Genomic DNA, 16,604 nt, shown 5'->3' on the forward strand with positions numbered 1-16,604 from the left:
TTCTTTTGACGTTCTATGGTATTTCCTATATCCTCTGTTTGGTATTGACATTGCATGTTATGTACCACCAGGTATTGGGCTACTACAATCGGCGCGGGATAAACCCAGAGGCCTTCTTGAAAGAGATCAAGTATATCGCCAGCGATCCTGACGACAAACACTTCTTCAATGTGACTGATGAGTCGGCGCTAAAGGACATAGTGGACGCCCTGGGAGAGAGGATCTTCAGTCTCGAGGGTATTTTCTTTTAATGACCCTTTAGTTTCATCAAGTGTTCAAGGGATTGTAATCTCAGAAACACCCAGAAATACATCGTGCTTGTGTTAGCTAGGCTAGCTAGCTGCATTTACTTCTGGGGGTGGACGTGTCTGAATTTGAACAACGTTTAACATTCTGCAACAGATGTTCATTTATTTTTTTTTTATGAAAATCTGTCTCTAGAGATGAATGGAATTGTGAAGTTTATAATGGTGGCAATATAGAACAATTCTGGAGGACTCCATTGTAGCAGACTGCGATGATCATTCTAATGAAGTGTGTAGACTAGCTGTCACTTCACTGTTCTCCACAGGAGTGAACCCTAATGGGACGGGGTTCGGTCTGCAGATGTCTCAGGCAGGCTTCTCATCACACATAGTGGAGGTGAGTCTGAAATAAGTCACCACATGAGTCTAACCTGGGATCTGGTTTTATACTCACTGACTCTCCCTCTCACACTTTATTGGAATAGGCAAGTGGTTTTACAGGTTCTACTTTCCAAAAAGGTGTAGTGTTTTTTTTTTCAAGGTGGGTAAAGGGCTGTTACTGTGATGGTATGAACACACCTGCGGTCACTACTCATGACCGCAGTCAAATTCCACGTGACTGTTGAGTCACGGTAACTAGGCTATCAATTACACAGCAAACTAGCAGCATACTGTATATTTAGCTATCTAAGTAATGCATTTTGAGTTTCCACTTACTGAGATGGTGAATTAGCCCAGATACATATTTTATATATTTTACCAATAAGATGTCCCTTCTGTTGGTGCGTGCAAATACGAGTGCATATGTCATTTCAACTCCACATTGTGGTTCCATTAAGAATCAAATCAAATAAATCTTATTCATAATGAATTAATGATGCATGTTGGGAGCAGGTAATTTTCCCAACACACTTATAACATTCGTATTTCATCAACACTGTCCAGTACATGCATATTTAGTCTATAATATCGTTCAGATTAATATAATTATTATTTAATGTGATGTATAATTAATGAAATAGGGTAAAGAAAACTACATCTACCATAGCACCCTCTTGAACTAATGCATATTTTCCTGCTTTCTTTAGCGCTGAGTGGAATCTATTAAAACACAGATTTTTGGAGGATCTGAGATTTGAACATTTAGAAGCCTGATCTGAATGATGAGGATACATTGTGATGGGAATTAGAGGTCCTGTTAAGAAATGGTCCCAGGGCTTCCCACCCGGACCTGATATACACTTTACAGTGCATTCGGAAAGTATTCAGACCTTTTTCCAAATTTCCTTACGTTACAGCCTCAGGTGCTTGTAATTGAATTGCTCTATATTATGCTACTACTATTTTATCTGAACGTTGTGATATACAGTACCAGTCGAAAGTTGACACATCTTAATCCCAAAAGTGATTAAATAGTTTTTTCCCCCTCATGAAACTACATACAATACCCCATATTAACAAAGCAAAAACTGTTTTTTAGAAAGTTTTGCAAAACAGAAATATCACGTTTACATAAGTAATCAGACCCTTTAGTCAGTACTTTGTTGAAAAACGTTTGGCAGGGGGTTCCCGAGTGGCGCAGTGGTCTAAGGCACTGGTCACTACAGACCCGGTGTCACGGCAGATTTCCTCCTCTTCCTCTGAAGAGGTGAAACAAGGATCGGACCAATACGCAGAGTGGTAAGTGTCCATGGTTTTAATAGGAAAACTGAACTAACCGGAACAGTCCCGTGTGGCACAAACACTGACACAGGAAACAATCACTCACAAAATACCCAAAGAATATGGCTGCCTAAATATGGCTCCCAATCAGAGACAACGATAAACACCTGCCTCTTTTTGAGAACCAATCCAGGCAACCAAAGACTTACCTAGACACCTAAAATAACACAACCCCATAAATCTACAAAAACCCCTAGACAAGACAAAACACATAAATCACCCATGTCACACCCTGGCCTAACCAAAATAATAAAGAAAACAAAGATAACTAAGGCCAGGGCGTGACAGTACCCCCCCCACCCCCCAAAGGTGCGGACTCCCGGCCGCACACCTAAACCCATAGGGGAGGGTCTGGGTGGGCGTCTGTCCACGGTGGCGGCTCTGGCGCGGGACTTGGAACCCACTCCACCATAGTCTTTGTCCACTTTAGTCTCTTCCTAGGAACGGCGACCCTCGCCGCCGACCTAGGATTGGCAACCCTACTAATGGCCCCACTGGACTGAGGGGCAGCTCCGGACTGAGGTAGCTCAGGACTGAGGGGTAGCACAGGACTGAGGGGTAGCTCAGGCTGGTTGACAGCTCTGGCAGCTTCTGGCTGAATGGCGGCTCTGGCGGATCCTGGCTGAATGGCGGCTCTGGCAGATCCTGGCTGTATGACGGCTCTGGCGGATCCTGGCTGACTGGCGGCTCTGGCGGATCCTGGCTGACTGGCGGCTCCTGGCTGACTGGCGGATCTGGCTGATCCTGGCTGACGGGCGGCTCTGGCAGATCCTGGCTGACTGGCGGCTTTGGAAGATCCTGGCTAACTGGCGGCTCTGGACAGACGGGAGACTCTGGCGGCTCTGGACAGACGGGAGACTCTGGCGGCTCTGGACAGACGGGAGACTCTGGCGGCTCTGGACAGACGGGAGACTCTGGCGGCTCTGGACAGACGGGAGACTCTGGCGGCTCTGGACAGACGGGAGACTATGGCGGCTCTGGACAGACGGGAGACTCTGGCGGCTCTGGACAGACGGGAGACTCTGGCGGCTCTGGATAGACAGGAGACTCTGGCGGCTCTGGACAGATGGGAGACTCTAGCAGCTCTGGACAGACGAGGCGCACTGTAGGCCTGGTGCGTGGTGCCGGCTCTGGTGGTACTGGTCCGAGGACACGCACCTCAGGGCGAGTGCGGGAAGGAGGAACAGGGAGTACTGGGCTCTGGACACGCACAGGAAGCCTGGTGCGGGGGGCTGCCACCGGAGGGATGGTGCGTGGAGGTGGCACTGAATAGACCGGACCGTGCAGGCGCACTGGAGAGGCGCACTGGAGCTCTTGAGCACCGAGCCTGCCCAACCTTACCTGGTTGAATGCTCCCGGTCGCCCTGCCAGTGCGGCGAGGTGGAATAGCCCGCACTGGGCTGTGCAGGCGAACCGGGGACACCATGCGTAAGGCTGGTGCCATGTACGCCGGCCCAAGGAGACGCACTGGAGACCAGATGCGTAGAGCCGGCTTCATGGCACTTGGCTCGATGCCCACTCTAGCCCGGCCGATACGAGGAGCTGGTATGTACCGCCCGGGCTATGCACCCGCCTTGGGGACACCGTGCGCTCCACAGCATAACACGGTGCCTGCCCGGTCTCTCTCGCTCTCTGGTAAGCACAGGAAGTTGCAGCAGGTCTCCTACCTGGCTTCGCCACACTTCCTGTGTGACCCCCCCCAAGAAATGTTTGGGGCTGACACTCGGGTTTCCAGCCCTGCTTCCGTGCTGCCTCTTCAAACCGCCGACTCTCCGCTTTGGCTGCCTCCAGCTCTGCCTTGGGGTGGCGATATTCCCCCGGCTGTGTCCAGGGTCCATCACCGTCCAACTCGTCCTCCCATGTCCATTCCTCCTTGCGCTGCTCCTGCTGCCACTTCTCCTGCTGCACCTTGGGGCGACAACACTTCCCTGGCTTTGCCCAGGTTCCTCTCCCGTCAAGGATTTCCTCCCACGTCCAGAAGTCCTGATTGCGCTGCTCCTGCTGGCTCTGCCTGTCACAACGCTGCTTGGTCCTGTTGTGGTGGGTGATTCTGTCACAGCAGATTTCCTCCTCTTCCTCTGAAGAGGTGAAACAAGGATCAGACCAATACGCAGCGTGGTAAGTGTCCATGGTTTTAATAGGAAAACTCAACATGAACATAAATACAAAAAACAATAAACGTGAACTAACCGAAACAGTCCAGTGTGGCACAAACACTGACACAGGAAACAATCACCCACAAAATACCCAAAGAATATGGCTGCCTAAATATGGCTCCCAATCAGAGACAATGATAAACACCTGCCTCTGATTGAGAACCAATCCAGGCAACCATAGCCTTACCTACACACCTAAAAGAACACAACCCCATAAATCTACAAAAAACCCTAGACAAGACAAAACACATAAATCACCCATGTCCCACCCTGGCCTAACCAAAATAATAAAGAAAACAAAGATAACTAAGGCCAGGGCGTGACATTAGGCCATAACTAGCAATGCAAATGGCTCTGAGATATGAATAATATTACTACAAAGATCATACACGTCAGCTAGCTAACAGTACGCTTTAACTTTCCCATTGTTCCTCGACTGTAGTGTACAATATACCATGTTCTAGCTCTGAGTCTCTACTTTTATCCAACAATGTCAAATGTTGCTACATAAGATCGAATCAAGTTGGTCAGTCACATATTACTGAGTACCACTGTCCATATTTTCAAGCATAGTCGTGGCTGCATCATGTTATGGGTATGATTGTAATTGTTTGGGATTGGGGAGTTTGTTAGGATAAAAAGGAAATGGAATGAAGCTAAGCACAGATGAAAGCCTGGTTGTCTGCTTTCCAGCAGACACTGGATAATGAATTCACCTTGCAGCAGGAAAATTGCCTAAAACACAAGGCCAAATCTACACTGGAGTTGCTTACCAAGAAGACAGTGAATGTTCCTGAGTTACAGAGTTACAGTTTTTAAATCTACTTGGAAATGTATAGCAAGACTTTTAATGGTTGTCTAGCAACGATCAACAACCAATTTGACAGAGCTTGAATAATTTTGAAAAGAATGATGAGCAAATGTTGCACAATCCAGATGTGGAAAGCTCTTAGAGACTAATCCAGAAAGACTCACAGCTGTAATCGCTGCCAAAGGTGCTTCTACAAAGTAAGGACTTATGACTTAAATACTTATGTAAATTATATATTTCTGTATTTAATTTTCAATAAATTAGCAAAAATATCTAAAAACATGCTTTCACTTTGTCATTATGGGGTGTTGTGTGTAGATGGGGGAGAATGTGTTTTGTATCCATTTTGAATTCAGGGTGTAACAACAATATGTGGAATAATTCAAGGGGTATGAATACTTTCTGAAGGCACTCTATGTAAAAAATATGTACATTTTTCTGCATATGTGTAAGCATACCTCTTGAGCTGTCTGTATCCTCCTGACTTGTGGTTATTTTTTTTAATGAATATATGGGTAATATATTGAAATGAATGTGAGTCTTTTACATTTAGTTATTGCTTGCTTTTCTAAAGTCTACCAACCTTGCCAGCAGTCATGCCAGCTAAGATAGTCAGACAAGCTAGCTACTCGAACTTGCTCTAAAGCCTAAAATGGTTTATAGACAGCTAGTTATGAAGTTGGGAGTTTGGAAACCTATCAGGCTAGCTAAAGCCAACTTCATAAAATTGCTAGTTGGCTAGTAGTATACAGAGAAACAACAACAACAATCAAATTAATCTGTGCCCCCTATTGGCATGACGCCTCTGGTTGGGAGCTGACTGTTGTAGCCTACCTGACAGATATTCATGCCATATCTATGTTGCACTGCATCATTTAGGCTACAGTATTTAAAATTATTTGAATACGCCAACAACATCCATTCTATTTTCATCTTATATAAGTGTTCTGACATATGCAACATTGCAGTTGCATTAATGACAATTAGACAGGGCTCGAAATGAAGGGCTTATCTTTTTTTATTTTTTGTGACGGTTCAAAACAGACTCTGGGACAGTTCTGGGATGCTAGATCCAAAGTTCCTACATCCACTGTAAATCCCCAAATTTTTAAATAACGAAACTGATAGAACAAATTAGAAAGTTTAGCTTAAAATGCTGATAAACTATTATTTATTTCTTCACATTATAAGCAGCAACGAGCACACAACAATAAGCTCACATTTACTAAAATGCAAGTAGCGGGGAAAACACTATTGCTCATCGGACATGCCAATGGCAGAGATGGAAGTAAATATCCATAAAATAATGTTGAAAGAGGGGACATCTAAAGATACAAAAAGATATCGGTTGCTAATATGACCAGGATTGTGCCTTTGGCTGCTGAAAGAAAGTTGGTTTGAAAACCAAGAGAACAGAAGAGAAATGTTGGTTTCAATGGCATAAAGCTAGGAGGAAGTGTTCATAAAACAATTCCATGGTTGGATTTTGGCTAGGCTACTTTGAAGCAATATGCATCATTAGGACTATATGAAGTAAAACGTCCAGATTTCAAGCTATTTATGGTTTCAAAATGCTGACAGATCGCAAAGTGGCGATGTGCTGTACACAACAGGCACTGGCCTTTCTCTCCGCTGTTGTGACCATTTGATCTGAACATGTATAAAAACAGCGCTTTTCTATGATCTGTGGTTAAAAAGATAAAGGCCCTGAAAAATGCTTCTCTGTGACATCACAGGGTAGGATTAAAAGCACAAAACAGAGATTTTCAAAACATGCAAAGAGTTTGTAGCTAAAGGGAGGTTATTTTCTTGCTCCCAACGTCACCGCGAATATCAAGTGTTTGAAAATCACTGTTTTTACAATGTTGTAACTTTATATTTTTTTCTACTAAAACGTAGGAATGCGCCGCTTCATATATGTTAACACTAGGGATGGGCACGCATATTCAAATATGCGAACAGACGTTAGTATTCAAATATTTGCGAGAGTATTAATTTTTGAAAAACATTTATCATAGGTCTATTTTAACAATGAAAGGCTTTGTCTAAATGATATTAAATAATCTAAGTGACATTGCTACACATAAGGATATACTATGACATTTTAAATTCTTAATAAAAAATTAAAAAAACTTTTAAATGTAGGTTTATGACTTGCACAACATAAAAATACATCCTTTAATAGCCCACATGGGTTTCATACGTTTTAGTTGTTATTGTCGGCCAATGAAAGTGGCACTGTCTACAGTCAGTGACTCCATGTGTAGCAAGCAATTTGGGAGCTCTCTAATCAGTGCAAAATGCAATGAAAATGATGGAATTAAGTTAATTAAATGAGAAGGAGTTGGTTACAATGACGAGCAAACATCAATTAGGCTATTCTTTAATCTGGATGGAATTGTTGTAGACAAGAATGGGAAGCTGAGCAAAATAGCCATAAATAGTCTAGGTAACTAGCTAGCTAGCTCACTGGCTAGCATAGCTGGCTATCTTAGCTAGCTTATTTACATCGATTTGTTGCAGTCAGTCATGTGTACTTCCAGATGGGATGATAGATAACCTGTGGAATGTACAACTTTGTCTAACTAGTGTGAGTCTATGTGGCTGGTCTCTCTCCCTCTCTCTCCCTCACTCACTCACTCACCGGCCCCTGCCCACCCACTGTGGGGACCACCATTGGACTGGGGAAGCAACGTTTTGGAACGTTCAGATAGAAATATACTATGTAGAACAAACATGCATCTCTGACATGCAGAATATGGAATCACGTCAGCTCTATTTTTGGTATTTCTATCTGCAACGTTCAAGAACGTTTTCGTACTAAACATGGCCCAGGTGTGAATTGCAAGTAGGGCCATGGGGAGGTTGCATTCCAATGAGTTGTGTCCGGGGCTGAACGGAACCGAATCTGTTGTATTTATACACCGCTTTAAAGATCTCTTGGGAAGACTACATTACCCAGGTGGGAGGTGTATGTTGGTGAAAGATGATGGGTGTAGATGATGAATGTGAGCTACCTCTAAGGAGCTCATATTATTGTTCATATTAGCATGGACCACGGCACTGTGGATACTGGAGAAAGCATTAACCGTCTCTGGGAAAAATTATATATTCATCAACGCATTGTTGGATTCTAGGCACAGGGGCAATTTGAGAATGAGATGATGATAACGTTGTGGAAAGTATTTTTTGTTGGCGGAGGGAGGGGTGGGGGGGACGGGGGGGGGACTTTAAGAGGAAAACAGGCAAGAGAGTACAGATGGTTTAGTTGAATGCAGAGCTTGCCAGCTAAACACATGAATAGACAAACAGACAGACAGACAGACAGACAGACAGACAGACAGACAGACAGACAGACAGACAGACAGACAGACATTAACACACACATCATACACATTAACACAGATACACACTGATCAACAAGCTCACACAACACAGACACACCAAATATTTTGAGATTGTCCTATTGTGATGGAAATTATTTGCTATTTAGGGGATTATTAGCTGAATTCATTTAATATAGTACAATTCAAAATAATATGGAAAGATTTGTTCAGCTCATTGGTTGTGTTGGCTGACATTGCTGCACTACTGACATGAGTAATTTGGGGTTTTACCTCTTGCATACCAAACCCCAGTCTTCAGGGATCTCTCCAGGTATCAGTTTTATGTATCATCTCACTTTTGTTTGTCTCCTCAATACTAATTTGTCTCTACGTTGGCCATTTGAATGCTGTTCCCTCATATCAGGGCAGGGAAGCACACTGTCCATATCGCAACGTGGGGCTGTGTCTGAAAACAGTGCCCTACCGGTTTCATTTTGTTTGTTGTCAGTGACTCTTTGTTAGATCCCCTTCTGTTTGAGTGTCATTTTTGGTTTTCTTGCTAGGAAACGTAACACTGTCAAATCCTTTCTTCCTCCGTCATCCTTGTTTCCTCAGTCCTTCTCAAAGCTCATTGGAAAAGGATATCCGAGGGAGGTACCTTGGATTCTCTCCTTCAATGCACTTTGAGAAGAAATGAGGAAACAAGAATGGATGAAATAAGGATGTAACCTTTTCAAAAACAGTTGCCTGCAACCCACCTTGAACCTCATATGGCTACTTCCTCCAACCACTTTTCCACACTGGTATGGCCAACACTCAGGTTTTTTCACACTTGGTCCCTTTCAGACAATTGTTGTTAACTCAGTGCAGTTCACTTAATATTGTGTCCAGTGTGAACACTCCAAAGGAACTCAGACCCCTCAAAAGAGCCCCCAAAGCAAACAGGACTGAGAGGTGGTCTGAGTTTGGTTCCCTTTAATTCCTTGGTCCGGTACCATTTTTTTTAGGGCAACGTGAACACTAAGCCCCCAGGTTCACTTGTCATTATTCCTTCACCACACACTAGAATACTGCAACACCGTTTCACCTGCCATAACCCCTCACATTGGTGCCACAAAAGAGAAGATGATGATGCGCAGGTTCGCAGAAAAAAACGTGTGCTGTTCTTGGATATTGATTAGCAATTGTCAATGATGCACAGAAATGCCAAAATATGTGTGGAGTTTTTAGTTCATATTATTTGTTTGCAATATGTAATCTATAAAGAGAGCTTCATAAGCTGTTTATTCGCTTGTGGGGTTTGAATGGTGTGAGAAGACAATAACATATTTGATGAGAATCCCAACATGGGATACAAAATCAATTCTAGCTCTTAAAGGGGCAGTAGCCTACATTGGGTGCGCAATTTTCAATTAAAGCATTATTTAATCGGCAGCTGTTCTTCTGCTATTTATCCTATTACAGATAATATTTACATGTTAATATTATCTTTTGATTACAATTTTTATGTCTCATCTTTTAACTAAATGCAATCTATTAGCTTCCAAAATGTAAGTAGGTATAAACAGCATTCAGACCCCTTGACTTTTTCCTCATTTTTTACATTACAGCCTTATTCTAAAATGGATTGGAAAAAAAATCCTAAGCAATCTACACACAATACCCCATAATGACAAAGTGAAAACAGGTTTTTGAAATGTTGGCAAATTTATTAAAGACAGAAATACCTTATTCAACCCCTTTCCTATGAGACTCAAAATTGAGATCAGGATCATCCTGTTTCCATTGATCATCCTTGAGATGAACTTGATTGGAGTTCACCTGTGGTAAATTCAATTGATTGGACAGATCTGAAGAAAGGTTAAAAAAAGGCCTGCAGCATTGAAGATCTCCAAGAACACAGTGGTCTCCATCATTCTTAAATGGAACAAGTTTGGAACCGCCAAGACCCTTCCTTGAGCTTGCCGCCCGGCCAAACTGAGCAATCAGGGGAGAAGGGCCTTGGTCAGGGAGGTGACCAAGAACCCGATGATCACCCTGACAGAGCTCTAGAGTTCCTCTGTGTAGATGGGAGAACTTTCCAGGAGGACAACCATCTCTGCAGCACTTCACCAATCAGGCCTTCATGGTAGAGTGGCCAGACGGAAGCCACTCCTCAGTAAAGGGCACATGACAGCCCGCTTGGAGTTTGCCAAAAGGCACCAAAAGACTCTCAGACTATGAGAAACAAGATTCTCTGGTCTGATGAAACCAAGATTGAACTCTTTGGCCTGAATGCCAAGCGTCACATCTGTAGGAAACCTGGCTCCATCCCTATGATGAAGCATGGTGGAGGGGATTTTTTTCAGCGGCAGGGACTGGGAGACTAGTCAGGATCAAGGCAAAGATGAATGGAGCAAAGTACAGAGAGATCCTTGATGAAAACCATCTCCAAAGCACTCAGGACCTCAGACTGGGGCGAATATTTACCTTCCAACAGGACAACGACCCTAAGCACACAGCCAAGACAACGAAGGAGTGGCTTCGGACAAGTCTTTGAATGTCCTTGCATGGCCCAGCCAGAGCCCGGACCCGATCGATCGAACATCTCTGGAGAGACCTTAAAATAGATATGCAGCAATACTCCAGAGCTTGAGAGGATCTGCATTGAATAATGGGAAAAACTCCTCAAATACAGGTGTGCCGAGCTTGTAGCATCATACTCAAGAAGACTTGAGGCTGTAATCGCTGCCAAAGGTGCTTCAACAAAGTACTGAGTAAAGGTTCTGAATACTTATGTAAATGTGATATTTCTGTTTTTTTTATTTTTTTTTATAAATTAGCAACAATTGCTAAAATCCTGTTTTTACTTTGTCAGTATAGGGCTTTCAATTTTAGAATAGTGCTGTAACCTAATAAAATGTGGAAAAAATTAAGGGGACTGAATACTTTCCAAAGGCACTGTATAGCTGTCCAATAACATATTCTGATGGAATGGCTTGTCCTGCACAACCCAGAGTGCATTGAGTGAATGTTGGAAAAAGATCTGGGTTCCTTTTTAAACATAACAACGTGAATGGAAAGAGGACTCAGACCACAAATATGTGAAGTGAACTGACAAAAGAGTTGAGTCCTCATTCAAAGGCAAGGGCAGTGTGAATACAAAGAGACTTGAGTTATTTAGCTTTTATTTTTACCCCAGAGTTCCCTTTAAAGAGGACTGAGATCACGTCTTTTAAAGAGGACTGTATGTGAAAACACCCTTTAAGGATATCACAGAAGGGCCAGGAAACTTACTCTCTGTCTGTCTGTACATGTAAATTATCGAATAAACTATTAGCTAATACCCAAATTCTTAAAATCATAAGTCATGGATAATACTGTATCCATCCCAAGGGGAGACTTACTTTACTCCGCAACAGTTACCATGGCAGCCAGTAGAACTGTCCACGTCGACAGCCTATGACTATGAGTGAGGGAATACTTGGCCATGGCGTATCTTCACAACAGCCCCGCTGCTGTCTTGATTTAGCCATGACTGTAGCGTTGGCTGAAATCTGTCCGCTGGCATGGTGTCAGTATTTGAACTTTTATTAGTGAATTCACATGGGCTGTGTATGTGGCACTATTACAACCCTGTAGAACACGGTTTCTCTTGAACACCTTCTTTCTCTCTTCCAAAGGTTAAGGAAGACCGTTGCTATAGTACCGTACATGCGGTCTGCTGAGTATAGTTTGGTGGTCAATGCTAATCTGGTCCCAGATCTGTTTGTGCTTTCTTGCCAGCACCTATGGTCATTTTCAAGTCAAGTGACCATTGGAGACAGCAAGACACCACAAAAGAGATCTGGGATCAGGCGAACTTGAAGTATGGTGACAGTGGTGATAGCTTCACCGGTATCTAAAACAATAATACAAAACAGTATGAGAGTTTGACAGGGCTCAATGAACATTCCCATGCATCATGCAGCCTAATGGAGCATTGCACACACTGCTGGGGATTTGGTCGTTGACCATGACCCCTGTTTTTCTTGCTCTGAGAGATGTGTAGAGATGTGTAACTCACGGTTGAATGACTTTCACCTCTGGACATGACATACAGTGCATTCACATCTGCATGTGACGGTGTGTGTACAGTTCATTCAACACCACCTGTGCGTGTATGTGTGTTTGTTAAATGTACTCACGTGTTTTTATTGTGAAAGTTTAGCAATGATGGTGATGCATTCATGTTGGAAAGTGTAACCAAGCCGTTTGTTTCCTTGTTGCCCGGTGCTTTTTTTTTATTTTGTATAACCTTTATTTAAGTAGGCAAGTCAGTTAAGAACAAATTCTTATTTTTAATGAATTTTCAAGGAACAGTGGATTAACTGCCTGTTCAGAGGTAGAACAACAGATTTGTACCTTGTCAGCTCAGAGATTTGAACTTGCAACCTTCTGGTTACTAGTCCACCGCTTTAACCACTTGGCTACCCTGCCATTAGAGAAAAACAGGATAGGGAGTGTAAAATTACCAAAGAATAAATCAATTTACTGAAAGGATTGGACTTATTCAAAAGACAAATGTTCAACCCATTATTTCTCATAAAAGACATCATCACTCTCTGCTTTGGTAACTCTTTGTACGGTGGCGAAAGAAGTACATTGACCTAATGAGAGATGTGTATTTGGCGAGTGATGTGAAAATGCTTGTTCCTGTAGGATGGCATATTGGTGGGGGCCGTGGGGGCCTATGACTGGAACGGGGCTGTTCTGAAAGAGACACGTCATGGGAAGGTAGTCCCACCCAAGTCCTCCTATCTGGAAGAGTTCCCAGAAGAACTGAAGAACCATGGGGCCTACTTGGGTGAGTGAACTGGATGGGCAAGTAGAATTGTGTGGGTGGGTGGGTGGATGGATGGACGGACAGATGGATAGATGGATGAATGGATAGATGGATGGATGCATAGACTAATAAATAAAGAGATGAATGGGTGTGTGGATAGATGAATAAATAGATGGATGGATGAATAGTCTGTCTAACATTGCATGAGGTACTATACTATAGTGTGTTTTATTTTTATTTTTTGACAATTTAAAAACAATAGGCAACTTAACATTTACACACATACATTTTAGCAGACAAGTTATTTAACTATTCTGTCCATCTCATTTTCTCTAATTTCTCATCCTTTGAATATCTCCAGTGCTTGTAATACTTAATGCCATATGGCTTCAAATTTTACTATTTTGTTTCACTCTGGAGCCCAAATTTTTCTGTATTTAGATAATAATGCATTTGATTCATTCACTGTCTTAACGATGGAGGGTCATCTTGATTTCCAATTTTTAAGAAAATATTTTTTCAAAATGATTGACAAGGACAATACAGTTCAACCGATTGGTTATCTCACTGCACACCCATGACTGCACCCTCTCCCATAACTTTTGGACAGTGCCTTCAGAAAGTGTGTCCTTGTGTCCAATCTCCCAGGTTACACAGTAAATTCAGTGGTGTCAGCCAAAGGCAGGCAGCTCTATGTTGCTGGAGCCCCTCGCTTCAACCACACAGGCAAAGTCATCATCTTTACCCTGAGAAACAATGGCAACCTCACCATCCTACACTCACTCAAAGGCCAGCAGGTGAGACACACCAAGAGATTTAAATTATTAATACAAGGGGGCCAAGGACTGAACATTGGGGGACACCATTACAGGCAGGTGCTTGAGTTGATTTGCTTAAACAAACAAACACACACCAACAAGACACACCGACACTGACAGTGACACACACACACACACACACACACACACACTGGCTCTACGTGTCAAGCTTGTGTGTGCACACGTGTGACACATTGGAGTCTTCGTTACATTATGGTCTAGACTCGGCTGCCCGGTCCAGATGGCCTTTGTCTCATCGGCCCATGTGCTTCTCATCTGTATGCATCCAATCAAAACAGGGTATGCTACTGAGCACAGACGCATCGCCCCGGGCAACAGGCTCCCTGTAAATAAGGTCTAACCACTGTGTCAGACCAGACTGTTGTTTGGGAGAGGGAGGGAGGAGTAGAGTCCTAGAGTCAGCGCTGCGCATTCCTGAGGGGGCATTAGAAATGCAGTACGCCTCTAGGATTAATTACGGCTGCTGTGGTGTTTTCTGAGGTAGCCTGAGGCCACTGGGGCAAGATTTACAGTAAGCTAGTCCGGCTGGGATGTGTTAGGTGGTGCATCCGGTCTCACATGCCTCCCCTTCCCTCTTACACTCCTTCCTTGCTTGTGGGGTATGTGGGCTAAAAATACGATTAGGACAATTAAATGGACTTGATATGAATGGGGTTTTCCCCTCACTGGATGCTATGGGCGGTAATTGTACTGTGTTAATTTAACACTTTTCAAATTGTGATATGTGTCGGGCTGAATGTGCATAGATAAATGAATAGATAAATGAATCACTGTTCTGCACATTTTAGAAGAGCACATATGGCTTGACTCTTTGTCATCTGGTGTGTCTGTAGATTGGGTCATACTACGGGAGTGAGCTAGCTCCTCTGGACATCGATGGGGACGGTGTGACAGACTTCCTCCTGGTGGCAGCGCCCATGTTCTTCAGTAAGGGCTGGGAGAGGGGCAAGGTCTACATCTACAGGCTGACTCAGCAGGTGAGAACCAGGAGAAGTGAATCAGAGTGTACATGAACACTATATATGCAAAAGTATGTGGACACCCCTTCAAAATAGTGGATTTAGCTATTTCAGCCACACCTGTTGCTGACAGGTGTATAAAATCGAGCACACAGCCATGCAATCTCTATAGACAAAGATTGTCAGTAGAATGGCCTAACTAAAGAGCTGAGTGACTTTCAGCATGGCACCGTCATAGGATGCCACCTTTCCAACAAGTCAGTTCATCAAATTTCTGCCCTGCTAGAGCTGCCCTGGTCAACTGTAAGTGCTTTTATTGTGAAGTGGAAATCTCTAGGAGCAACAACGACTCAGCCGCGAAGTGGTAGGCCACACAGGCTCACAGAATGTGACCACTGAGTGCTGAAGTGCGTAGTGCGTAAAAGTTGCCTGTCCTCGGTTGCGACACTCACTACCGAGTTCCAAACTGCCTCTGGAAGCAACGTCAGCACAATAACTGTTCATTGGGAGCTTCATGGCCGAGCAGCCGCACACAAGCCTAAGATCACCATGCGCAATGCCAAGCGTCGGCTGGAGTGATGTAAAGCTCGCTGCCATTGAACTCTGGAGCAGTGGAAATGTGTTCTCTGGAGTGATGAATCACGATTCACCATCAAGTAGTCCGACGGACGAATCTGGGTTTGGCGATGCCAGGAGAATGCTACCTGCCCAATGCATAATGCCACCTGTAAAGTTTGGTGGAAGAGGAATAATGATCTGGGGATGTTTTTCATGGTTTGTGCTAAGCCCCTTAGTTCCAGTGAAGGGAAATCTTAACGTTACAGCATACAATGACATTCTAAATGATTCTGTGCCTTCAACTTTGTGTCAACAGTTTGGGGAAGGCCCATTCCTGATTCAGCATGACAATGCCCCTGTGCACAAAGCAAGGTCCATACAGAAATGGCTTGTCGAGATTTCTCTCTTTCTCTATCTACAGAACCATTTCCTTTTGGAAGGGACACTTGAGGTCTCCGACCAGTCCCAGAACTCTCGTTTCGGTGGAGCGATGGCCCCTATCCCTGATATGAATGGTGACTCGTACAGTGAGGTAGTGGTGGGAGCTCCTCTAGAGGACGATCACCAGGGGGCCATCTACCTGTTCTACGGCCAGCTCAGTGGCATACAACACAAATACAGACAGGTGAGCTCAGTGGCACACAACCCCTAGTCACGCAGTGGCTTATTCAGAACCAATATTAAAAGTATTTTTTGCTGTCTCACTAACTGGCTTTTTCTCCCTCCCCCCCCCCCCCCCCCCCACTCTCCCTCAGAGAATTGGAGCAGCAGGCTTCTCTGCTGGTCTGCAGTATTTTGGCCGCAGTGTTCATGGGATGATGGATGTCAATGAAGACGGGTTGGTGGACTTGGCAGTGGGCGCATTGGGTGCAGCAGTACTGATCTGGTTAGTGACACACACTCACCCCAACACACTCCCATACTATTGCAGTCCCATCGTTCACACATAGACACACTGATAATGGCCCTTATGCCCCTTCTCTTCCCTCAGGTCTCGCAGTGTGGTGCGCATCCAAGGAAAAATCACTTTTGAACCGGAAAAGATCAACACCTTCAACAAGGACTGCCGCAGGGGAGGCAAGGACGTCACCTGCATGTCTGCCATCGTGTGTATCAGTCTGGATGCCAGGACTCGGATGCAGAGCCATGGAGTGGGTGTGTTTGGTCTAGTTGGGCATTATTAC

At 44.0% G+C, this 16,604-nt stretch overlaps 1 protein-coding gene across 2 annotated transcripts in view; it reads left to right on the top strand.

The window, feature by feature from the left end:
- LOC139368651 (integrin, alpha 11b) overlaps positions 1 to 16,604 on the top strand; it is a 91,041-nt gene that overhangs the window by 50,421 nt on the left and 24,016 nt on the right. For both annotated transcript variants that reach the window (XM_071107814.1, XM_071107822.1), the window contains 8 exons: positions 72 to 237; positions 572 to 642; positions 12,941 to 13,085; positions 13,713 to 13,861; positions 14,737 to 14,880; positions 15,842 to 16,045; positions 16,176 to 16,306; positions 16,412 to 16,575. In XM_071107814.1, coding sequence (XP_070963915.1) covers positions 72 to 237; positions 572 to 642; positions 12,941 to 13,085; positions 13,713 to 13,861; positions 14,737 to 14,880; positions 15,842 to 16,045; positions 16,176 to 16,306; positions 16,412 to 16,575 — 1,174 coding nt within the window. The remainder of the gene's footprint in view (positions 1 to 71; positions 238 to 571; positions 643 to 12,940; positions 13,086 to 13,712; positions 13,862 to 14,736; positions 14,881 to 15,841; positions 16,046 to 16,175; positions 16,307 to 16,411; positions 16,576 to 16,604) is intronic.

Source organism: Oncorhynchus clarkii, chromosome 2, assembly GCF_045791955.1.
Source record: "Oncorhynchus clarkii lewisi isolate Uvic-CL-2024 chromosome 2, UVic_Ocla_1.0, whole genome shotgun sequence".
Lineage (NCBI taxonomy): Eukaryota > Metazoa > Chordata > Actinopteri > Salmoniformes > Salmonidae > Oncorhynchus > Oncorhynchus clarkii.